Source organism: Scyliorhinus canicula, chromosome 13 (genome assembly GCF_902713615.1).
Source record: "Scyliorhinus canicula chromosome 13, sScyCan1.1, whole genome shotgun sequence".
Classification (NCBI taxonomy): Eukaryota; Metazoa; Chordata; class Chondrichthyes; order Carcharhiniformes; family Scyliorhinidae; genus Scyliorhinus; species Scyliorhinus canicula.
In genome coordinates, this window is record NC_052158.1 from 21,921,851 (window position 1) to 21,946,274 (window position 24,424).

General features: G+C 49.1%; 2 protein-coding genes across 12 annotated transcripts in view; one reads left to right on the plus strand and one right to left on the minus strand.

The window, feature by feature from the left end:
• The window catches only part of LOC119976716 (SLAM family member 9-like), a 31,716-nt gene extending 29,482 nt beyond the window's left edge, over positions 1-2,234 (plus strand). The window contains 1 exon segment of the mRNA XM_038817442.1: positions 642-2,234. Within this exon segment, the coding sequence (XP_038673370.1) occupies positions 642-781 (140 nt within the window). The 3' untranslated portion in view covers positions 782-2,234.
• The window catches only part of LOC119976714 (RNA-binding protein 4B-like), a 173,057-nt gene that overhangs the window by 91,428 nt on the left and 57,205 nt on the right, over positions 1-24,424 (minus strand). The gene's annotated exons all lie outside the window — the stretch shown is intronic.

Below are 24,424 nucleotides of genomic sequence, written 5' to 3' on the forward strand. Positions count from 1 at the left end.
ATGATTTTCAAAACTACCCAAAACAAATTTCTATCCCCAGGTAAATGTTTTCAGGTTATTATACAATACAACCCTGCAATCAATGAAAAGGAACATTTGACATAGAATCACTACAGTGAAGGAGGCTATTCAGCCCATCGAATTTGCACTGACCCTTTGAAAAGAGTACTCCAACCAAGCTCTCTCCCCCGACCAATTTCAATAACCCCTTAACCTAATTTATACATCTTTGTGACAGTAGGGGCAATTTAGCATGTCCAGTCCACCTAACCTGCACATCTTTGGACTGTGGGAGGAAACCGGAGGTAACCCATGCAGACACTGGGAGAATGTACAAACTCCACAGTCACCCAAGGCTGGAATCGAACCCGGGTCCCTGGCACTGTGAGGCAGCAGTGCTAACCACTGTGCCGCCGTGCTGCCCCACTACAGTCAGGCGATCTGCAGTTGCCAGGTTTCTCCCAGTGATGACAGTTAAATGAACCTATTTTAGTGTTTGCAATGAAAATATTCATTATAGATATTTTTTAGGATCCTATCACCTTTATACAAAATATTGCAGTAATATTAAACTTGATTATTGATCACACAACAAGGGACTAAAAACAACTAGTAACTTGTCTTTTTTTCTATCTTTCTTGGCATTGGAAAAGACAAGGTGAATGGCAATCTGCATTCAGTTCACATCCTGGTAATACGAGCACTGATATTCATGGTCGTTGTCATTCTCATAATCGCTGGGGTCTGTGTCTGGAAGCGAAGAACAGTTAAAGAAAACTAAAGGACTATCTTGTCCGGCATCAATCTGGTTTGTCAAGGAAATTCTACACATGGCAAGTTACTGGAAAAATTACAGTAACTTCTGACGTTCAAAGACACCAACAATAGTTAACACAGCCACAAGCTGTTCAAGACCATTGAAACTGGAGACCACATTAAACTCATTTCACTATGTCATGTCAAGAAGGCATCTTGGATAGTGGGGAATACGCAAAGTCATGAAGAATAAAAAGATGTTAGCCCTCCACAGACCAGGTTAAAGATGCTCTCTTATAGCACTGAATAATAGGCTCCCAAATCGGGAGCCTTCCTCCCATCTTGGGGATAATATTAAACGTGATGACATTGGGTGACTTTCCCGACATCATCATGCCAGCTTTGCACAATACTGCAAGCGGGTGGGTTTAAAAATCAGATGGCCCTTCTGCATTACTAAAATTCCATTTAAGTGGGGATTGAAGGTCGTCAATGTTTAAATTATAATACATTGTGTCCGCAATAATATGCCTAGAGGAGTATGATTTGTGCCATATAGTGACTTTTTTTTTTAAAAGGGGAAATTTATTTGCGTGGGTTCAAAAGGTTCAGCTGAGCCCTGAGACTTATCTTAGCAATTAGAGATCTGCAATTGCTGAGCGTGCTTAATTTAAGAAGCCAGGGTTTCCATTTAGGGGCTGGTTTAGCACAGGGCTAAAGAGCTAGCTTTTAAAGCAGACCAAGGCAGGCCAGCAGCAGGGTTCAATTCCCGTACCAGCCTGCCCAAACAGGTGCCGGAATGTGGCGACTAGGGGCTCTTCACAGTAACTTCATTTGAAGCCTACTTGTGACAATAAGCGATTTTCATTTCATTTCAAACTCATAAATTTTAGAGCTGAGTGCTCTACTTAGTTCTTGTCCATCATCCAAGCTGAGAAAAAAGGGCATTGCTGGTTCACTTCTCCTGAAAAGGTGTGTGAAATTGTACTCAATTTCAGCCGATTTAATGGCATGCTGTCGACTCTCTGCTGGCAAAGTGCATAGCATCCTGGGCGCTGTGCCCATCCCTACTTTGCACATTCTGCAAGGCCCCACCCTCCAACTGGACCAAAACTTTAAGAGAGATGGGAATAAGTTTTTGTTGCCCCATACTGCCTTGGAGGTCTGGCCAAACTTATTTTCCTCCTCTCTTCGCAATCATGCCCTTCAGCACACCGGTACAAGATTGTATACATTGAGGCCTCGCTCATCCTAACTTCTCGTGATGATTGCTGGCTTGTGCGGCATGGGAGGGTGTCAACTGCTTTGCCATGTTTCTCCCTCGATCTCTGCTGTTGCTATAGAGTACCTTGTTTTGTCTAATGATTGTGTCGTTCTCCTGTTCCACTCTGTACTCATACATGTTTAGCAATTTTTTTCTTCTTGCTTATGACAATGTATTATTTTGTAACTTTCTTGCATTATTCTCTAAAATGTAAAACCCCAATAAATATACTTTTAAAAAAAAACAAAGGAATGGATCAGGTTTCAGCAACTTAAGAGCTGGAGAGGGAATTGGGGGATATCACAAAGGTTCAAATATACAATCCTGGTGTTGGCATGAAGATGTGGACAAAAACGGTGTCAAGCTCTGACCGATCTGTTTCAGGTTCAGACACATGCCAGTGAGAAGCATCAAGTCAGTGACTAAGGAATGGATTTTGTAGCTGCAGAAAAAAACAACTGCTTCTATTTTCCCAAAATTTAATTGCAGAAAATCTTTCCTCCTCCAGTGGCGGATGTCGGACAAGCAGCCTGAAAAGTTAGTGTCAGGAATAGTGTTGAGAGAGGTGGTAGTGAGTAGAGCCGTGTGTCATCAGTAGGCATGTGGAATGCCAATGGTAAGAGCACTACAGCTTGAGATAAATAGCACCGAAAATGGGTGAATCTTTGACTAAAGGAGAGAGCAGTGCAACTGGCAGTGGGGATGGTGGGTAGGTCAGTACCTACCTCTGCAGAGCATGACAGAAAGTAGGTGGTGGTTTATGGCTATTAACCCATGAAAGACATCAGGGGTTGGAAATTTTTTTTTTTAGAAAGTTCCACTGCTCTTGAGTCAACTGTCAAGGTTTGGTTTCAAGCACTTGAGTAAAATTCTAATTGCCAATCTGGGCTCTGGGCAAAGGCCTGCAGACTGCATTCAACTCATCTGCCAATGTTTCATATCCCTGACAGAAAAAATAACAATGTCATGGGTCGAAACTCTTCATTACAAATCAAATCAAAGAGTGACGGGAACGTCAAAACCATTGACTTGTGGTGCAACAGTGTCACACACAGGGACCAGAAGCTCCACTTTCCTACCTGCGTCCCTGAACCTTTGACTCCCTTGCCAATTAAAAATCTAACTCAGCCTTGAATATATCCAATGAATCTGCTGCCAATGCTCACTGGGGAAGATTATTCCAAACATTAATGAACCTCTGAGAATAAATACCTCTCACCTCCATCTTAAACAGAAGACCACTTATTTTCAAATTCTGTCCCCTAGTTCTAGGTTCCCCACGAAGGGAAACATGCTCTCAACATCTGCCTTGTCAAGCTCCCTCACCACTCATTCTTCTAAATTCCAATAAGTAGAGGCTATGAGGAAAATTTGAGCAGCTTGGGCCTACAATTATTGGATTTTAGAAGAATGAGAGGTGATCATGTTTAAACATGAATTCGGAGGAAACTTGACAGTGTAGTAACTAAGAGGATGTTTACCCTCACGGGGGAATTAAGAGTAATGGACCATAATTTTAAAATAAGGAGCCGCCCATTTAATATGGAGATGAAGGGGATTTTCTTTCTGTCAGAGGGTTGTTAATCTTCGGAATTGTCTTCCAAAGCGAGCAGTGGAGGCTGGATCACTGAATATGTCCAATGTTACAGATTTTTGATCAACAAGGAAGTCAAGGGTTATGGGGTGGGATGGGGTTGCAGCAGGAAAATTGAGAAGGTCACAGTCAGATGAACTATGATTTTATTCAATGAGGGAATTTGAAAAGCCTACTCCTGCTTCTATTTCTTTTGAAACCAGAGGTTCATGTACCAAAGGCAAAATAATAATCACAGACTTAAGTCTTCATATAGAGCGGGGAAATCAATTTTTTTAAAAAAATCATTTCCGGGATGTGGGCATCGCTGGTTAGGCCAGCATTTATTACCCATCCCTAGTTGCCCTTCAGAAGGTGGTGGTGAGTTGCATTCTTGAACTGAGGTATAGCAACACCCACAGTGCTGTTAGGGAGGGAGTTCCAGGACTTTGACCAAGCAACAGTGAAGGAACGGCAACATATTTCCAAGTCGGGGTGGTGAGTGATTTGGAGGGGAACCTCCAAATGGTGGGGTTCCCAGGTATCTGCTGCTCTTGTTCTTCGAGACGGTAGTGGTCGTGGGTTTGGAAGGTGCTGTCTAAGGAACTTTAGCGAGTTCCTGCCGTGCATCTTGTAGATGGTACACACGGAAGCCACTGTGCGTCGGTGGTAGAGAGATTTAAAGTTTGTGCAAGGGGCAGCAATCAAGTGGGGTGTTTTGTCCTGGATGGTGTTGAGCTTCTCGAGTGTAGCTGGAGCTGCAGTCATGCAGGCAAGTGGAGAGTATTCCATAACACTTCTCACTTGTGCCTTGTAGATGGTGGATAGGTTTTGGGGAGTCAGATGGGGAGTTATTTGCCGTAGAATTCCTAGCCTTTGACCTGCTCTGGTAGCCACAGTATTAATATGGATAGTAGAGTTCAGTTTCTGATCAATGATAACCCCCCAGGGTGTTGATTGTGGGGGACTCAGTGATGGTAATGCGGTTGAATGTCAAGGGGCGATGGTTCAATCCTCTCTTGTAGGAGATGGTCATTGCCTGACACTTGTGGGGCGCAAATGTAACTTGCCACTTGCCAGCCCAAGCCTGGATATTGTGCATGTCTTGTTGCATTTGGACATGGACTGCTTTATTATCTGAGGAGTGGTGAATGGTGCTAAACGTTGTGCTGTCACTTCTGGCCTTATGATGTAAGGGAGGTCAATAATAAAGCAGCTGAAGTTGATTGGGCCTAGGAACTCCTGCAGTCATGTCCTGGAGCTGAGATGATTGACCTCCAACCACTACTACCATCTTCCTTTGTGTCAGGTATGACTCCAAACAACGGAGTGTTTCCCCCAATTCCCATTGACTCCAGTTTTGCTTTGGCTCCTTGATGCCATCTCAAATCAAATGCTGCCTTGACGTCAAGGGCAGTCACTCTCACCTGAGCTCTGGCATTCAGTTCTTTTGTTCATGTTTGAACCAAGGCTGCAATGAGGTCAGGAGTTGAGTGACCCTGGTGGAACCCAAACTGAGCGTCCATGAGCAGGTTATTGCTGAGTAAGTGTTGCTTTAATTGACAATATTATAAACATTTCCTTGAACCTCATACGGTCTTTAATTTCTCCATTAGCTACAGTTGGACTTCTTTTCCCATGGGCTTTTATATTCCTTAAGGGTTCACATAGTCTGGAAGATAAGTTCATAAAACGTTTTCAGATAATTTTATAATCGAGGAACCAACAGAATAAAGGCCAGTTTAGTATTGTGCAATAAGAGGGGGTTAATTCATACCCATGTAGTAAAGGAACTTCTGGAGAAGAGTGATCATAATATTATAGAACTTTATGGTGATTTAGTTAAGTCTAAAATTAGGCGTTAAATTTGTAGAAAGTAAATTACGAAGGTATGAGGGGTGATCTGGCTGAGATAGACAGGGGAAATTAAAGTTTAAAAAAAAAACAGGTGAACATCTTTATTTTCCAAGCTAAGACCCCTTCTCTCTGCAGTCTTTATCCAATCCTTTGTTAGTAGGTCTACCCACCAGCCCCATTATTGGCTCTAAAACATTGGCACAATTGATGCTTATCAAAGTAAGTCTTTCTTTATGGTGTCTTTTCGAGTTATGACCATGCACTTAATCTATCAATGCCTTTGTAATTTTATTCTCCCATCAATGCTGTATATTACATTACTGGCTTTGTGTCATTGGAAAAGCTGGATATCTGGCACTCTGTCGAGTTACCAGAATTAATAACAAATATAGGGAATAGTTGAGGCGTGAAAACAGATCCTTTTAGGGACACCATAAGATAGCTCCTATATAGCACACGCATCATTTCTCCTCTCCCAGTACCAAACAAATCTCCGAAGTTGATTAATAATCTGTTTTCAATTCTATAATATTTAATGTTAGCTAATAGTCTCTATAGAGTGTCCAGGAGAGCAAAATGAATTCCCGAGGTCAGGTAAGCTTTATCTCAAAGTGTTGGAAAGGAAGTTGGAAATTGAATGGGAGGTACCAATGTCCTGCTCCCTGTTGGAAGTAACAATTGGGAGGTTGTGCTAAGGAAACATCAGGAACCAAACAAATTAAAAAGCAGGACATGGAATGGGATCTTCACATGACGACCCTCGCTGTGAGTCCATTAGAATAAGGATGATCAGATTAGGGAAGTAAATGCACGGCTAAACAAGTGATGTGAAAGAAGTCAAAATGGTTCTCCATAGAATCTTTGCAGTGCAGGAGGCTATTCATCCCATTGAGTCTGTGCTGACTCTTTGAAGAGAACCCACTCTAACCCTACTCTCCCGCTCTATCCCCTTATTGCTGATGTTAAAGGCTTATATTCGCTTCCCTATTGGATCATTCCCAGCCTTTTTGGCTCCCTTATAAACAACATCAGGAACAAGAAAAATGTTTGATCCAATACTCTGAAATTTTGTGTACTGACATTCAGCTCTCCATGACTGCTATGCCTGCTTCATGTGGTCACAGTCATTACTGTAGAATTTTACTAGTCATATAATTAAAAAGTGATGTCTGGACACAGAAAGGGATTGACAGAAAGCATGAGTGATCCTGTCTCTTGGAGCTTTTCTACAGAACATAAGTCAACTTCTGCCACTTTGCACAAACCATTCCAGACTTCTTTCCTCAACACCCTCATTGCTGGCTAGTTTCTAACCACCCAACTCAACACCACTGTCTCAATTTCCCCACTTGGTTGATGGACATTAAACCAAAATGTCACTCTCCCCTTCCATTCTGAATTTCACACCCCATAGCCCCATGTCACCTCTGATATTTGTACCAGTCAGTGCTCCATATGGACTTCCATTATGGACAACTCTTTCTTCATTTTCCGCTTAGTTCTGTCACCATCCTCTGCTGTTTATAGTTATATCCGACTGCCATTTGCACCTCTTGAAACCTGGAACATTAACACATTTGTCCAAAGATGTAGACTGAAGCCCTTAATAAATATGCCTGAAAAACTGTGATTTGCTATTACCTTGGTGGGATAAAGTAACAGTAAAACTTTTCCAATGTAAACAAATTTCTAATATTCAGTATACAAACATTGAAGAGTATTGGATCAAAATTTGTTCTTGTTCCTGATACTGTTCATTAGGGATCTAAAAAGACTGCTACCACACACAGCTACAAGAAGTGTGTACAGTCAGAGGTGCCAACTTTCTAATGAGACTTGACCTGCCTGGCCCCTCAGATGGATGGGAATGAGCACATGATAGCATTTAGAAGAGTAGGAGAGCTCCCTCTAGTGTTCTTGCTAATAATTATTCTTTATCCAACGAGACAAAAAACATTATCTGGCACATTTTCTACAACAGTGTTTCTACTGTAAGGTACTTCATTGGCTACAAAGTGATATGGAATTACCTGACAGGTGCTACATAAATAGTCTCTCTTCTCTTCAAACATGAACTGATTTACAAGGAACATTCAGGGTAATTGAATAGTTGGCTCCGATGTAATAATTAAAATATCATTTCTGTACAACGTAAATGGAATGAGTTAACCTCTTCTCACGAGCACCAAAGACAAAGTCAATGACAGGTGCACAAACTAATATTGCTTTCGTCAATCATCTCAGTTAAGAAAACCAGTATTACCACAATAATAACAGGTATAGTGATAGATTATTAAGCAATGGAGTAAAAGGTAATTTCAGGAAAAGGCATAATTTAAAGGGATTGTAGTATATAGAGATTGGTCAGGTTTGCTTGATTAGTGCTGTAAAGATTAATAACAAAATGCCAGCTGTCAGGTCCTTTCTGACATGGTTGGGGTGTGTTTGTGTTGTATTCCCCAAACTTCTAAAGAAAAGCACCTGATGAAAATAGTCAATTGCTAAAATATAAGTGGTCTTTCCGCGAGACGAAAGGCTGTGTTAACTTATTCAGGCAACCAAAAAAACAGCTTCTGCATTGAACTGGAAGCACTTTAAATAGGTTTGTGAGCTAAAAGCAGACAGGACTTTTAAAAATTGCGAGGGAAGTCAAACTTTATGCAAGGAAAAACCTGAGGCCTTTCACTGAGGCAAGTTAACAGCAATCTTCAAATGAACGATATCAACACAATTATTGCCCTGCTTGCCACGTTATTTTGTATTATTGCACAAATGTAAATTTTAGGGATTGAATTAAATAAGTCTGATCATAAAGACAGTTCTGTCCACCCATCCTTCTGTGAAATAAAATGACTTAAAATTAACATGTAATTGTTTGCTCAGCCCAACTTTAGTGAATGACACTAATTTTGAGTTCAGGTCACAGGTTATTAGTATACCCAAATATAGGGCAATTGGTAACTTTGCCTGCAGGCAAGAAACTCCAGGTTCAAGTCCAACACCAGGGCTTCATGACCAAGGAAGAAGCGTTCATAACATGGCCAAATGGTTTGGTATCAACTTGTAAATCCTTCCAACATAAGCCAATGGCAGGTGGATAAGAGAGGGATAGATTCCTGGTCCTCCACATCATGGAAATAAATTGGATCCTCTACCATCACTTATCCATAGCTGCAGGCTAAAACCTGCAGGTAAACGTGTCTAATGCCTCAGCAACATGGACTTCTTGAAGGGAGCCAGTTGCCGCAGTCATCTGGTGTGGATCAGATTGGCGCAGAGAGCATGGGGTTCAATGTCCACTTCAGCTGGAGTAGAACTGGGACCTGGCTGCCTGCTCCAACTGTGATGGAGGTGCTGGCAGGATGGATTCCAAGGAAGGATGTGCTGGCCTTGGAAAGCGTCCAGAGGTTCACAAGAATGATCCCTGGAATTAAGAACTTGTTGTCTGAGGAACGGTTGAGGACCCTGGGTGTGTACTCGTTGGAGTTTACAAGATTGAGGGGGGATCTTATTGAAACTTTTAGGATACTGCGAGGCCTGGATGGAGTGGACGTGGAGAGGATTTTTCCACTTGTAGGAGAAGCTAGAATCAGAGAACACCATCTCAGACTAAAGGGACGATCCTTTAAAACAGATGAGGAATTTCTTCAGCCAGAGGGTGGTGAATCTGTGGAATTCTTTGCCGCAGAAAGCTGTGGCGGTCAAATCACTGAGTATCTTTAAGACAAAGATAGATAGGTTCTTGATTGATAAGGGGTTATGGGGATAAGGCAGGAGAACCGGACGAGAAAATATTAGCCATAATTGAATGGCGGGGCAGACTCGATGCGCTGAGTGGTCTAATTCTGCTCCCATGTCTTATGGTCTGGGCGAAGGGAGACCCCAGAGTGCATGGGGACTAACCGCGTAGCGGTCACACAGTGGACGGCCATGGCGGGTGCCCCCGGGACAAGGGGAAACCCCGGAGCGCAGAGACCCGACCGCATGGAGAGAGCAGCGACAGCGGCCATCCTGGACGGCCCCCTAACAAAGTGTCTATATAAACATTTCTGGAACAAGCCTTTCCATTCACCTGAAGAAGGAGCCGTGCTCCGAAAGCTCGTGTTTGAAACAAACCTGTTGGACTTTAACCTGGTGTTGTAAGACTTCTTACTGTGCTCACCCCAGTCCAACACCGGCATCTCCACATCATAACAAAGGGAAACCCTGGAGGGCAGGGGCGCGTCCACCAGATAAGTATGGTTAATCCCACAGGAGCGAGGGGGCAGAAGCCCCCCACCAGGATAGTCACCTGGAACGTAAGAGGACTCAACGGCCCAGTGAAGAGATCCAGAGACCTCATCCACCAAAGAAATATGAGGGCCGACATAGTCTTCCTCCAGGGGACACACCTGAAGAGCAGGACCGACTGTGGGTAAGAAAGGGCTGGATGGGACAGACCTACCATTCCTGCTTTGGGACAAGGTCCAGGGGGGTGGCGATATTAATCGGCAAGAGGACGATGTTTAGGGTGACAAAGATAGTTACGGACCTGGGGGGGGGGGGGGACGGTACGTCATGGTCAGCGGGGCCCTGGATGGGGCACCGGTGCTACTAGTCAACGTGTACGCAACCAACTGGGATGACACGAGCTTCATCAAAAAGACCATGGCAGAAATCGCAGAGATAGCGACGCATCGACTAATCATGGGGAGGACTTCAACTGTGTACAGGATCCAAAGACGGACAGATCAAACCCCAAAACGGGGAAAACCTCAAACATGGCAAGGGAACTCAGTCACTTTATGGAGCAGGTGGGAGCGGTGGACTCCTGGAGGTTCGCCCACCCAGGGGAGAAGGAATTCTCCTTCTTCTCCCCAGTACACAACGTATACACCAGAATTGATTTCTTTGTGGTGGGAAAAATGGTGCTTCCAGGGATAAACAAAGTGGAATACTCCGCAATTGTGATATCAGACCACGCTCCACATTACATGGACATGCGGCTAGAGACGGGCAGGGCCCAGCGCCCCATATGGAGGTTGGACGGTACCTTACTAGCTGACAAGGCCTTCAGCGAAAGGATAGCGCGGACCACAGCAGAGTACACGGAGAACAACCAGAACGGGGAGGTCTCACCCTCCACGTTCTGGGAAGTGATAAAGGCCGTACTAAGAAGGGAAATCATCGCTTTCAAAGCGCAAAGAGATAGGGAGGAAAGGGTGGCTAGGCAGCAGCTGGTCGACTCCATACTGGAGGTAGACCGTAAATACTCCGAGGCCCCGACCGTGGAGCTCCTGGCGGAGAGGAAAGAGCTACAAAGGAACTTTGACCTGCTCTCCACCAGGAAAGCAGTACACCAACTCCGCCAGGTGTGAGGGACCCTGTACGAACACGGAGACAAAGCCAGCCACTTGTTGGCACACCAGCTGAGGAAGCAGGCAGCCACCAGACAAATTGCACAAATCAGGGGTACCGGAGGCACGTTGGAAACAGAACCAGAAAAGATTAACAAAACCTTCAAGGCCTTCTACCAAGAGCTGTACACCTCAGAGCCCCCAAGGGGGGAGTCTGGGATGAAACGGTTCCTTGATGGACTGGACATTCCAGTCATGGGGGAGGGCAGAAAACGGGGCCTGGAAGTACCACTAGCACTGGGAGAGACCATGGACAGCATTAGCTCCATGCAGGCGGGGAAGGCGCCGGAACCGGACGGATTCCCAGCGCACTTCTCCAAAACATTCGCAACAGCGCTGGCCCTGCACCTGCGGGAGATGTTCACAGACTCGCTAGCTAGGGGCACACTGCCACCCACGCTAGCACAGGCCTCAATCTCGCTGTTACATAAGAAAGACAAAGACCCAACGGAATGTGGGTCATACAGACCCATCTCACTGCTGAACGCAGACGCCAAAATACTGGCCAAAATCCTAGCCAAAAGGCTAGAAGACTGTGTACCTGAGGTGGTCACAGAGGACCAGACGGGCTTCGTCAAAGGTAGGCAGCTTACCTCGAACATCAGGCGCCTGATGACCCCCTCTGGGGAGAGAACACAAGAGGTGATTGTCTCCCTGGATGCAGAAAAGGCCTTTGACAGAGTCGAATAGAAATACCTCATAGATGTACTGGAGCGGTTCGGGCTTGGAACAGGGTTCACCTCCTGGGTAAAGCTCCTATACATCGCTCCCATGGCGAGCGTATGGACCAACAATACCAACTCCCAATATTTCCAACTGCACAGGGGCACAAGGATGCCCACTGTCCCCGCTGCTGTTCACCCTAGTGATTGAACCGCTAGCAATCACGCTCAGGGCAGCAAAAAGCTGGAGGGGGATCCAAAGGGGAGGCAGAGAGCACAGAGTCTCACTCTATGCAGATGACCTGCTCCTCTACATTTCGGACCCACAGGGCAGCATGAGCGGAATCATCGCACACCTGAAAGAGTTTGGAGCCTTCTCGGGCTACAAACTCAGCATGAGCAAAAGCGAGATCTTCCCAGTACACCCGCAAGTGGGGGGGGTAAAAATGCTAGGATCCCAAAGAAGGTCCTAGAAAAAACAAAATCGGGGGGGGGCGGGCTAGCCCTCCCAAACCTACAATTCTACCACTGGGTGGCGCCAGCCGAGCGAATAAGGGGATGGATCAAGGAGCCAGAAGCCGAGTGGGTGCGCGCGGAGGAGGCCTCCTGCATGGGGACCTCCCTCTGGGCCCTCGCCACGGCAGCACTCCCAACCCCACCCAAAAAACACTCCAGCAGCCCGGTGGTGATAGCCAACCTCCAATCCAGAAACCAACTGCGGCAGCAATTTGGCCTGACCAAAATGTCAGACAAAGCTCCCATCTGCAACAACCATAGGTTCACACCAGCACTGACTCACGCCACCTTCAAAAGGTGGAGGCAGGATGGAGGGACACTGTCAGTCAGGGACCTATACACGGATGGCAGGGTCGCAACACTGGACAAACTGACAGAGAAATTTCAGCTAGCCAGGGGGAACGAACCAAGGTATCTGCAGCTTAAAGACTTCCTGCGAAAGGAGACAAGGACGTACCCACAACCGCCACGACAGACACTACTGGAAGAACTACTGGACGCAAGCATACTAGACAAGGGAAACTGTAGTGACATGTACGACTGACTGACGGAAAGGGCCGACACCGTACTGGACGCAAGAAGAAAGAAATGGGAGGAGGACCTGGGGATTGAGATAGGGTGGGGACTCTGGAGCGAAGAATAGCCAGGTAGCCAAGAATCAGTGGAAATTAGTCAGGAATCAGGGGAAGGTAGCCAAGGCATGAAAGGGAGAGATAGACTGGGAGGGAGGGAGGGAGGAGGGGACGGCTAAACCTGAGGAAAGAAAGGTGAACCACAGGGGGAGGGGGAGACAGCTAAACCTGAGGGAGGAAAGAAAGGCGAACGGTGGAGGGGGGAGGGGCAAGAGAGGAGAACCAGCGGGGTGGGGCGGGGGGCGGGAAACGGGAGCCGGAAGGAAGACACGGGATGCCAAAACGTGCATGAATCTCCAGGAGCGGGGAACGAGGAAAATAAAGATGGAGGACTGGAGGAGCAGTAGAAGCGGAGGCGAGCGCGGGACGGCAGCGAGACCCGTCCAGGAGAAGCAGGCGACAACACAAAACACAGCCAAGTATCGTACACTGTAATTATCTCCCCGTCACCCAAATGTATATTTGCCTCCCCAATCCCCGCCACCCCCTCCTTCCCCCCACCCCACACCACCGCAAACAGTCGCCTACTTACGTGGTGTAAATAATTTTGCCAGGTGTAGAGCTGCCGCTGTCGAGCTGGTGCACAATACCCTGCCAGTTATTCTATTTCATATTTTATTGTATTTTATGTTGGGGTGTGCCCTTCTCTTCTAAATGTGTGTATGTATATATATAAGATATATATGTTTCTTATTCTGTGTACATAACGGTAATTATACCTTGTTCAAAAACCCAATAAAAAAACATTTATAAAAAAAACAGAATGAGAGCAGCCTAAGATCAGGCACAAAAACAGATTGTAGATGTTGGTTTTCCAGATATGTAAATAGGAAAAGATCAGTAAAAGTAAATGCAGGTCTACGGTGAAATTATTAGGCTATATTTGCTGCCAGTGCAGCGTATTGATGTGTTACTTCGTGATGCCTTTGCCTGTCGCAGTGGGCAGTGGCCAAGACAAATGATGGTGCTGCTCAAATCATCACAGCACTATTTTAGACGGTGGCATCTGAGTCCATGAGATCCAGAATCCACTAGACAGAGAAATAAACTTAAATATAACAATATAAGGGCAGTACGGTGGAGAAGTGGTTAGCACTGCTGCCTCACGGGGCACCTAGGTCCCAGGGTCGATCCCGGCTCTGGGTCACTGTCCATGTGCAGTTTGTACATTTTCCCATGTTTGCGTGGGTTTCACCTCCAACAACCCAAAGATGTGCAGAGTAGGTGGATTGGCTGCGCTAAATTGCCCCTTCATTGGAAAAAATTAATTGCGTACTCTATATTTATCAAAAAAACCCTAACAATATGAATATGTCTTCAACAAATTACTTAAAATTGTGGCTTCACTTTAACCCCCGTGGGACTGGATTGAATAGTGTATTTGCAGCAAATTCCCAGATTGTAACCTGTTGCATTAAATGTGTTACTTTCCTCGCGTATGAACTTTCTCCAGTTTCAATTTCACGTGCATTATTTCCAGAATAATATGGTTTTACTTTGTCACTGAGGAGTGCTACGCAGCATGAAGGTGTACTGATGTCACTTTGCCGTCATCCTGGGGCCAGGCGCAGCAGCTGTCATGTCTTCTTTTCTGTGCATATATGGGCCTGTACATAGTTGCAGACTGGTGTCCACATTGTGTTGGCAGGAGACACCGTGCAATTATAAAAGGAAATAAAGATGGCACTTCCTTAACTATTTTCAAAAACAACCCCGTTTTAACATAGGCACCCAATCAGACAAAAACAGAATAAAGCAGCAGGATAGCCATATTTAATTATTAAATTTGGTATATTATTGATCAACATCTAGTGCATGATATAAATTTTTATAAGCACTTTAGATAAATACTATTGTTTTATGTACTCACTGGTGAATTATTTCAGCTGTACTGCTCCAGCTCATGGACCTTGGCAAGGAAACACAGACCGGGAATTGAACCTGGGACCCTGGCGCTGTGAAGCAACAGTTTAACCACTGTTCCTTCAGTATTATTTGAATGGCACTGATCCAGCCAAGTGACGATTGGGGTCCCGTTTTGGGGAGTCAGAAGTTGAGTAACTCACTTTAGAATTCTCAGCCTGCTCTTAGAACATGGAGGGTAGAACATTACAGCGTAGTACGGGCTCTTCGGCCCTCGATGTTGCGCCGACCTGTGAAACCATCTGAAGCCTATCTGACCTACACTATTCCATTTTCATCCATATGTCGATCCAGTGACCACTTAAATGCCCTTAAAGTTGGCGAGTCTACTACTGTTGCAGGCAGGGCGTTCCACACCCCTACTAATCTGAGTAAAGAAACTGCCTCTGACATCTGTCCTATATCTACCACCCCTCAATTTAAAGCTATGTCCCCTCGTGTTGGTCATCACCATCCGAGGAAAAAGACTCTCACTGTCCACCCTATCTAACCCTCTGACTATCTTATATGACTCTATTAAGTCACCTCTCAGTCTTCTCTCTAACGAAAACAACCTCAAGTCCCTGAGCCTTTCCACGTAAGACCTTCCCTCCATACCAGGCAAATTTCAGGTAAATCTCCTCTGAACCCTTTCCAAAGCTTCCACATCCTTCCTATAACGTGGTGACCAGAACTGCACGCAGTACTCCAGGTGCGGCCGCACCAGAGTTTTGTACAGCTGCAGCATGACCTTGTGGCTCCGAAACTCAATTCCCCTACTGATAAAGGCTAGCACACCATATGCCTTCTTAACAGCCCTATTAACCTGGGTGGCAACTTTCAGAGATTTATGTACCTGGATGCCGAGATCTCACTGTTCGTCTACACTACCAATAATCTTGCCATTAGCCCAGTACTCTGCATTCCTGTTACTCCTTCCAAAGTGAACCACCTCACACTTTTCCGCATTAAACTCCATCTGCCACCTCTCAGCCCAGCTCTGCAGCTTATCTATGTCCCTCTGTAACCTATAACATCCTTCAGCACGATCCACAACTCCACCGACCTTTGTGTCATCTGCAAATTTACTAACCCATCCTTCTACACCCTCTTCCAGGTCATTTATAAAAATTACAAACAGCAGTGGCCCCAAAACAGATCCTTGCAGTACACCACTAGTCTCTGAACTCCAGGATGAACATTTGCCATCAACCACCACCCTCTGTCTTCTTTCAGCTAGCCAATTACTGATCCAAACCGCTAAATCACCTTCAATCCCATACTTCCTTATTTTCTGCAATAGCCTACCGTGGGGAACCTTATCAAACGCCTTACTGAAATCCATACACACCACATCAACCGCTTTACCCTCATCCACCTGTTTGGTCACCTTCTCAAAAAACTCAATAAGGTTTGTGAGGCATGCCCTACCCTTCACAAAACCGTGTTGAGTATCGCTAATCAACTTGTTCTTTTCAAGATGATTATAAACCCTATCTCTTATAACCTTTTCCAACATTTTACCCACAACCGAAGTAAGGCTCACAGGTCTATAATTACCAGGGATGTCTCTACTCCCCTTCTTGAACAAGGGGACAACATTTGCTATTCTCCAGTCTTCCGGCACTATTCCGGTCGACAAAGACGACATGAAGATCAAGGACAAAGGCTCTGCAATCTCCTCCCTGGCTTCCCAGAGAATCCTAGGATAAATCCCATCTGGCCCAGGGGGACTTATCTATTTTTACACTTTCCAAAATTGCTAACACCTCCTCCTTGTGAACCTCAATCCCATCTAGCCTGGTCGACTGTACCCGAGTATTCTCCTCGACAACATTGTCTTTCTCCAGTGTAAACACTGACGAAAAATATCCATTTAACGCTTCCCCTATCTCCTCTGATTCCACACACAACTTTCCACTACTATCGTTGATTGGCCCTAATCTTACTCTAGTCATTCTTTTGTTCCTGATATACCTATAGAAAGCCTTAGGGTGTTCCTTGATCCTATCCGCCAATGACTTTTCGTGTCCTCTCCTCGCTTTTCTTAATTCTCCCTTTAGGTCCTTCCTGGCTAACTTGTAACTCTGAAGTGCCCTAACTGAGCCTTCATGTCTCATCCTAACATAAGCCTTCTTCTTCCTCTTGACAAGTGCTTCAACTTCCTTAGTAAACCACGGTTCCCTTGCTCGACAACTTCCTCCCTGCCTGACAGGTACATAATTATCAAGGACACGCAGTAGCTGTTCCTTGAAAAAGCTCCACATTTCGATTGTACCCACCCCCTGCAGTTTCCTTCCCCATCCTATACATCCTAAATCTTGCCGAATAACATCATAATTGCCTTTAACCCCAGCTATAATTCTTGCCTTGCGGTATATACCTATCCCTGCCCATCGCTAAAGTAAACATAACCGAATTGTGATCACCATCACCAAAGTGCTCACCTACATCTAAATCTAACACCTGGCCGGGTTCATTACCCAGTAGCAAATCCAATGTGGCATCGCCCCGTGTTGGCCTGTCTACATACTGTGTCAGAAAACCCTCCTGCACACACTGCACAAACACTGACCCATCTATAGTACTCGAACTATAGTATTTCCAGTCAATATTTGGAAAGTTAAAGTCCCCCATAACAACTAGCCTGTTACTCTCGCTCCTGTCGAGAATCATCTTTGCAATCCTTTCCTCTACATCTCTGGAACTATTCGGAGATCTATAGACAACTCCCAACAGGGCGACCTCTCCTCTCCTGTTCCTAACCTCGGCCCATACTACCTCAGTAGACGAGTCCTCAAACGTCCTTTCTACCGAAGTAATACTTTCCTTGATTAACAATGCCACTCACCCCCCCTCTTCTCTGTTCTTAGAGAAACATCTAAATCCTGGAACCTGCAACAACCATTCCTGTTCCTGCTCTACCTCTGAAATCGCCACAACATCGAGATCCCAGGTACCAACCCATGCTGCAAGCTCACCCACCTTATTCCGGATGCTCCCGGCGTTGAAGTAGACTTCAAACCAGCATCTTGCTTGCCGGTGCCCTCTTTCGAACTTTTAACCCTATCCCTGACCTCACTACTCTCAACATCCTGTCCACTGGGACTACAATTTAGGTTCCCATCCCCCTGCTGAATTAGTTTAAACCCCCCCCCGAAGAGCACTAGCAAATCTCCCCCCCCCAGGATATTGGTACCCCTCTGGTTCAGGTGAAGACCATCCTGTTTGTAGAGGTCCCACCTACCCCAGAATGAGCCCCAATTATCCAGGAAACCAAAACCCTCCCTCCTGCACCATCCCTGTAGCCACGTGTTCAACTCCTCTCTCTCCTTATTTCTCACTTCGCTAGCACGTGGCACGGGTAACAACCCAGAAATAACTGTTTGTTGTAGCTCTCAGCTTCCACCCTAGCTCCCTGAATTTCTGTCTCAAATCCCCATCTCTCTTCCTACCTATGTCGTTGGTACCTATGTGGACCACGACTTGGGGCTGCTCTCCTCCCCCTTAAGGATCCCAAAAACACGATCAGAGACATCACGAACCCTGGCACCTGGGAGGCAACACACCACCCGTGAGTCTCTTTCGTTCCCACAGAACCTCCTGTCTGTTCCTCTAACTATGGAGTCCCCAATGACAAGTGCTCTGTTCCTCTTCTCCCTTCTCTTCTGAGCAACAGGGACAGACTCTGTGCCAGAGACCTGTGCCCCATTGCTTACCCCTGGTAAGTCGTCCCTGCAACAGTATCCAAAACGGTATACTTCTTATTGAGGGGAACGACCACAGGGGATCCCTGCACTGCCTGCCGGTTCCCTCTCCCTCCCCTGACGGTAACCCATCTACCTTCTTCTTTTACCTGAGGTGTGACTACCTCCCTATAACTCCTCTCAATAACCCCCTCCGCTTCCCGAATGATCCGAAGTTCATCCAGCTCCAGGTCTCTAACGCGGTTCTCGAGGAGCTGGAGTTGGGTGCACTTCCCGCAGATGTAGTCAGCAGGAACACTCGAGGAGACCCTTTCCTCCCACATTCTGCAGGAGGAACATTCAACTGCCCTAACCTCCATTCCCACTGAACTAACTTCCCAACTACTGAAAACTAAAAAAAAAAACTTGTTCGTTTAGCAATCCGACGGACAGAACTTTTTTTTTGGTTAAAGGAGGAAGATGGGTGGGAGACACTACGTAAGTAGTGTTTCGGGTAAAGCTGTCACTCGAGAACAGCCCCTTCACAAACCACCTTCAACTTACGCTGACCGCACTGCACGTATGCAAATCTCCCCGGAACAGCCAATCAGAAGCTCTGCTCTGCTGCCCTCTGCTGGATCTTGAAGCCACAATAATTATATGGCAGGTCCATTTGGGTTTCTGGTCAATGATGTAAGAGTCTGTAATTTTTAAAATAATATTCTGATGAAAGGTCAAATGGACTCTTGTTTTATCTTCCTTCCCTACCAAACCATCTGGGTTTTCCCAGTATTCTCGGTTCTTGTTTCAGAATCCAGCATTCACAGTATATTGCGTTTTTATTATTACTGTAATATTGTTTGACTGATAACCACATTTTAAATCAAAATCTGTGGCTGAGAATTGTAGAATATATCTAATCCAGGTTCAGCATCAAATGTTTAAATTAAATGCAGAATGCTGTGGCTGGAGCAGCTTCAACAAAGACGGACAAAGGGATTGCTTTAGAAGGGGAAAATACAATATGAAAGTGAGCTCGCGCGGAACTTAAAAACTGACTGCAAAAGTTTCTATAGATATCGAAAGAGAAAAAGATTGATAGAAACAAATTCAGGCCCCTTAGTCAGAAACAGGGGAATTCATAACGGGGAACAAAGAAATGGCTGAGGAACTAAATTCGTACTTTGTTTCTGTCTTCACAAAGGAAGATATGAATAATGTACCGGAAGTTCTGAGTGACACAAGTTTTAGTGAGGAGCTGAAGCAAAATTAGTATTAGCAGAAAAATGGTTTTGGGAAAATTAATGGGATTGAGATCGAGAGACCGTGTGAGAGCGAGAGGGCGTGTGAACGTGCAAGAGGGAATGCACGAGTGAATGCACGTCAGCCCGCGAGAGGAGTGTGAGAACGCGCAAAGGGAAATGCGCGAGAGAGCGAGGGGAAATGCGCGAGAGCGAGGGGAAATGCGCGAGAGAGCGAGAGGGAATGCGCGAGAGGGCGAGGGGGAATGCGCGAGAGGGAATTCGCGAGAGAGCGAGGGGGAATGCGCGAGTGGGAATGCGCGAGTGAGCGAGGGGGAATGCGCGAGAGGGAATGCGCAAGAGAGCGAGAGGGAATGCCGAGAGAGCGAGAGGGAATGCGCGAGAGAGCAAGAGGGAATGCGCGAGAGGGAATGCCGAGAGAGCAAGAGGAAATGCGCGATAGAGCGAGAGGGAATGAGCAAGATAGCGAGAGGGAATGCGCGAGAGAGCAAGAGAGGGAATGCGCGAGAGGGAATGCACGAGAGAGCGAGAGGGAATGCGCGAGAGGGCGAGGGGGAATGCGCGAGAGGGTATGCGCGAGAGAGCGAGGGGGAATGCGCGAGAGGGAATGCGCGAGAGAGCGAGGGGGAATGCGCGAGTGAGCGAGGGGGAATGCGCGAGGGGGAATGCGCGAGAGAGCGAGAGGGAATGCGCGAGAGAGCGAGAGGGAATGCGCGAGAGAGCGAGAGGGAATGCGCGAGAAAGCGAGAGGGAATGCGCGAGAGAGCGAGAGGGAATGCGCGAGAGAGCGAGAGGGAATGCGCGAGAGAGCGAGAGGGAACGCGCGAGAGAGCGAGAGGGAATGCGCGAGAGAGCGAGAGGGAATGCGCGAGAGAGCGAGAGGGAATGCGCGAGAGAGCGAGAGGGAATGCGCGAGAGAGCGAGAGGGAATGCGCGAGAGAGCGAGAGGGAATGCGCGAGAGAGCGAGAGAGGGATATGCGCGGAGAGAGCGAGAGGGGAATGCGCGGAGAGAGCGAGAGGGAAATGCGCGAGAGAGCGAGAGGGAATGCGCGAGAGAGCGAGAGGGAATGCGCGAGAGGGCGAGAGGGAATGCGCGAGAGGGCGAGAGGGAATGCGCGAGAGGGCGAGAGGAAATGCGCGAGAGGGCGAGAGGAAATGCGCGGGAGAGCGAGAGGGAATGCGCGAGAGAGCGAGAGGGAATGCGCGAGAGGGCGAGAGGGAATGCGCGAGAGGGCGAGAGGGAATGCGCGAGAGGGCGAGAGGGAATGCGCGAGAGGGCGAGAGGGAATGCGCGAGAGAGCGAGAGGGTATGCGCGAGAGAGCGAGGGGGAATGCGCGAGAGAGCGAGGGGGAATGCTCGAGAGAGCGAGGGGGAATGCGCGAGAGAGCTAGGAAAATGGGAAATGCGCGAGAGAGCGAGGGGGGAATGCGCGAGTGAGCGAGGGGGAATGCGCGAGAGAGCGAGGGGGAATGCGCGAGAGAGCGAGGGGGAATGCGCGAGTGAGCGAGGGGGAATGCGCGAGAGGGAATGCGCAAGAGAGCGAGAGGGAATGCCCGAGAGAGCGAGAGGGAATGCCCGAGAGAGCGAGAGGGAATGCCCGAGAGAGCGAGAGGGAATGCGCGAGAGAGCAAGAGGGAATGCGCGAGAGAGAATGCGCGAGAGAGCGAGAGGGAATGCCGAGAGAGCAAGAGGAAATGCGCGATGGAGCAAGAGGGAATGAACGAGAGAGCGAGAGGGAATGCGCGAGAGAGCGAGAGGGAATGCGCGAGAGGGAATGCGCGAGAGAGCGAGAGGGAATGCGCGAGAGGGAATGCACGAGAGAGCGAGAGGAGGGAATGCCGAGAGGGCGAGGGGGAATGCGCGAGAGGAATTCGCGAGAGAGCGAGGGGGAATGCGCGAGTGTAGAGAGGGGGAATGCGCGAGGGGGAATGTGCGAGTGAGCGAGGGGGAATGCGCGAGAGGAAATGCGCGAGAGAGCGAGAGGGAATGCGCGAGAGCGAGAGGGAATGCGCGAGAGAGCGAGAGGGAATGCGCGAGAGAGCGAGAGGGAATGCGCGAGAGAGCGAGAGGGAATGCGCGAGAGGGAATGCCGAGAGGAGAGAGAGAGGGAATGCGCGAGAGAGCGAGAGGGAATGCGCGAGAGAGCGAGAGGGAATGCGCGAGGAGAGCGAGGGGAATGCGCGAGAAAGCGAGAGGGAATGCGCGAGAGAGCGAGAGGGAATGCGCGAGAGAGCGAGAGGGAATGCGCGAGAGAGAATGAGCGAGAGAGCGAGAGAGAATGCGCGAGAGAGCGAGAGGGAATGCCCGAGAGAGCGAGAGGGAATGCGCGAGAGAGCAAGAGGGAATGCGCGAGAGAGAATGCGCGAGAGAGCGAGAGGGAATGCCGAGAGAGCAAGAGGAAATGCGCGATAGAGCAAGAGGGAATGAACGAGAGAGCGAGAGGGAATGCGCGAGAGAGCGAGAGGGAATGCGCGAGAGGGAATGCGCGAGAGAGCGAGAGGGAATGCGCGAGAGGGAATGCACGAGAGAGCGAGAGGGAATGCGCGAGAGGGCGAGGGGGAATGCGCGAGAGGGAATTCGCGAGGGAGAGCGAGGGGGAATGGCGAGGAGTGAGCGAGGGGGAATGCGCGAGGGGAAGGGGCGAGTGAGCGAGGGGGAATGCGCGAGAGGAAATGAGCGAGATGAGGAGAGCGAGAGGGAATGACGAGGGAGGCGGGAGAGAGCGAGAGGGAATGCCCGAGAGAGCGAGAGGGAATGCGCGAGAGAGCGAGAGGGAATGCGCGAGAGAGCGAGAGGGAATGCGCGAGAGAGCGAGAGGGAATGCGCGAGAGAGCAAGAGGGAATGCGCGAGAAAGCGAGAGGGAATGCGCGAGAGAGCGAGGGGGAATGCGCGAGAGAGCGAGGGGGAATGCGCGAGAGAGCGAGAGGGAATGCGCGAGAGAGAATGAGCGAGAGAGCGAGAGAGAATGCGCGAGAGAGCGAGAGGGAATGCCCGAGAGAGCGAGAGGGAATGCGCGAGAGAGCAAGAGGGAATGCGCGAGAGAGAATGCGCGAGACGAGCGGAGAGCGAGAGGGAATGCCGAGAGAGCAAGAGGAAATGCGCGATAGAGCAAGAGGGAATGAACGAGAGAGCGAGAGGGAATGCGCGAGAGAGCGAGAGGGAATGCGCGAGAGGGAATGCGCGAGAGAGCGAGAGGGAATGCGCGAGAGGGAATGCACGAGAGAGCGAGAGGGAATGCGCGAGAGGGCGAGGGGGAATGCGCGAGAGGGAATTCGCGAGAGAGCGAGGGGGAATGCGCGAGTGAGCGAGGGGGAATGCGCGAGGGGGAATGTGCGAGTGAGCGAGGGGGAATGCGCGAGAGGAAATGCGCGAGAGAGCGAGAGGGAATGCCCGAGAGAGCGAGAGGGAATGCGCGAGAGAGCGAGAGGGAATGCGCGAGAGGGAATGCCGAGAGAGCGAGAGGGAATGCGCGAGAGAGCGAGAGGGAATGCGCGAGAGAGCGAGAGGGAATGCGCGAGAGAGAATGCGCGAGAGCGAGAGGGAATGCGCGAGAGAGCGAGAGGGAATGCGCGACAGAGCAAGAGGGAATGCGCGAGAGAGCGAGAGGGAATGCGCGACAGAGCGAGAGGGAATCCGCGAGAGAGCGAGAGGGAATGCGCGAGAGAGCGAGAGGGAATGCGCGAGAGAGGCGAGGAGGAGATGGAAGCGCGAGAGCGAGAGAGGGAATGCGCGAGAGAGCGAGAGGGAATGCGCGAGAGCGCGAGAGGGAATGCGCGAGAGGGCGAGAGGGAATGCGCGAGAGGGCGAGGGGGAATGCGCGAGAGGGAATGCGCGAGAGGGCGAGAGGGAATGCGCGAGAGGGCGAGAGGGAATGCGCGAGAGGGCATGCGCGAGAGGGAATGCGCGAGAGAGCGAGAGGGAATGCGCAAGGGAGCGAGGGGGAATGCTCGAGAGAGCGAGGGGGAATGCGCAAGAGAGCGAGGGGGAATGCGCAAGAGAGCGAGGGGGAATGCGCGAGAGAGCGAGGGGGAATGCGCGAGAGAGCGAGAGGGAATGCGCGAGAGAGCGAGGGGGAATGCGCGAGAGAGCGAGGTGGAATGCTCGAGAGAGCGAGGGGGAATGCGCGAGAGAGCGAGGGGGAATGCGCGAGAGAGCGAGGGGGAATGCGCGAGAGAGCGAGGGGTAATGCGCGAGAGAGCGAGAGGGAATGCGCGAGAGAGCGAGAGGGAATGCGCGAGAGAGCGAGAGGGAATGCGCGAGAGAATGCGCGAGAGAGAATGCGCGAGAGAGAATGCGCGAGAGAGAATGCGCGAGAGAGAGAACGCGCGAGAGAGAATGCGCGAGAGAGTGAGAGGGAATGCGCGATATACCGAGAGGGAATGCGCGAGAGCGAGAGGGAATGCGCGAGAGAGCGAGGGGGAATGCGCGAGAGAGCGAGAGGGAATGCGCGAGAGAGCGAGAGGGAATGCGCGAGAGAGCGAGAGGGAAGGCGCGAGAGAGCGAGAGGGAAGGCGCGAGAGAGCGAGAGGGAAGGCGCGAGAGAGCGAGAGGGAAGGCGCGAGAGAGAAGGCGCGAGAGAGCGAGAGGGAAGGCGCGAGAGAGCGAGCGGCAATGCACGAGAGCGAGGTGGAATGCGCACGAGAGTGCGAGGTGGAATGCGCACGAGAGTGCGAGGGGGAATGCGCACGAGAGTGCGACGGGGAATGCGCACGAGTGCGCGAGGGGGAATGCGCACGAGAGCGCGAGGGAGAATGCGCACGAGAGCGCGAGGGAGAATGCGCACGAGAGCGCGAGGGGGAATGCGCACGAGAGCGCGAGGGGGAATGCGCACGAGAGCGCGAGGGGGAATGCGCACGAGAGTGCGAGGGGGAATGCGCACGAGAGCGCGAGGGGGAATGCGCACGAGAGCGCGAGG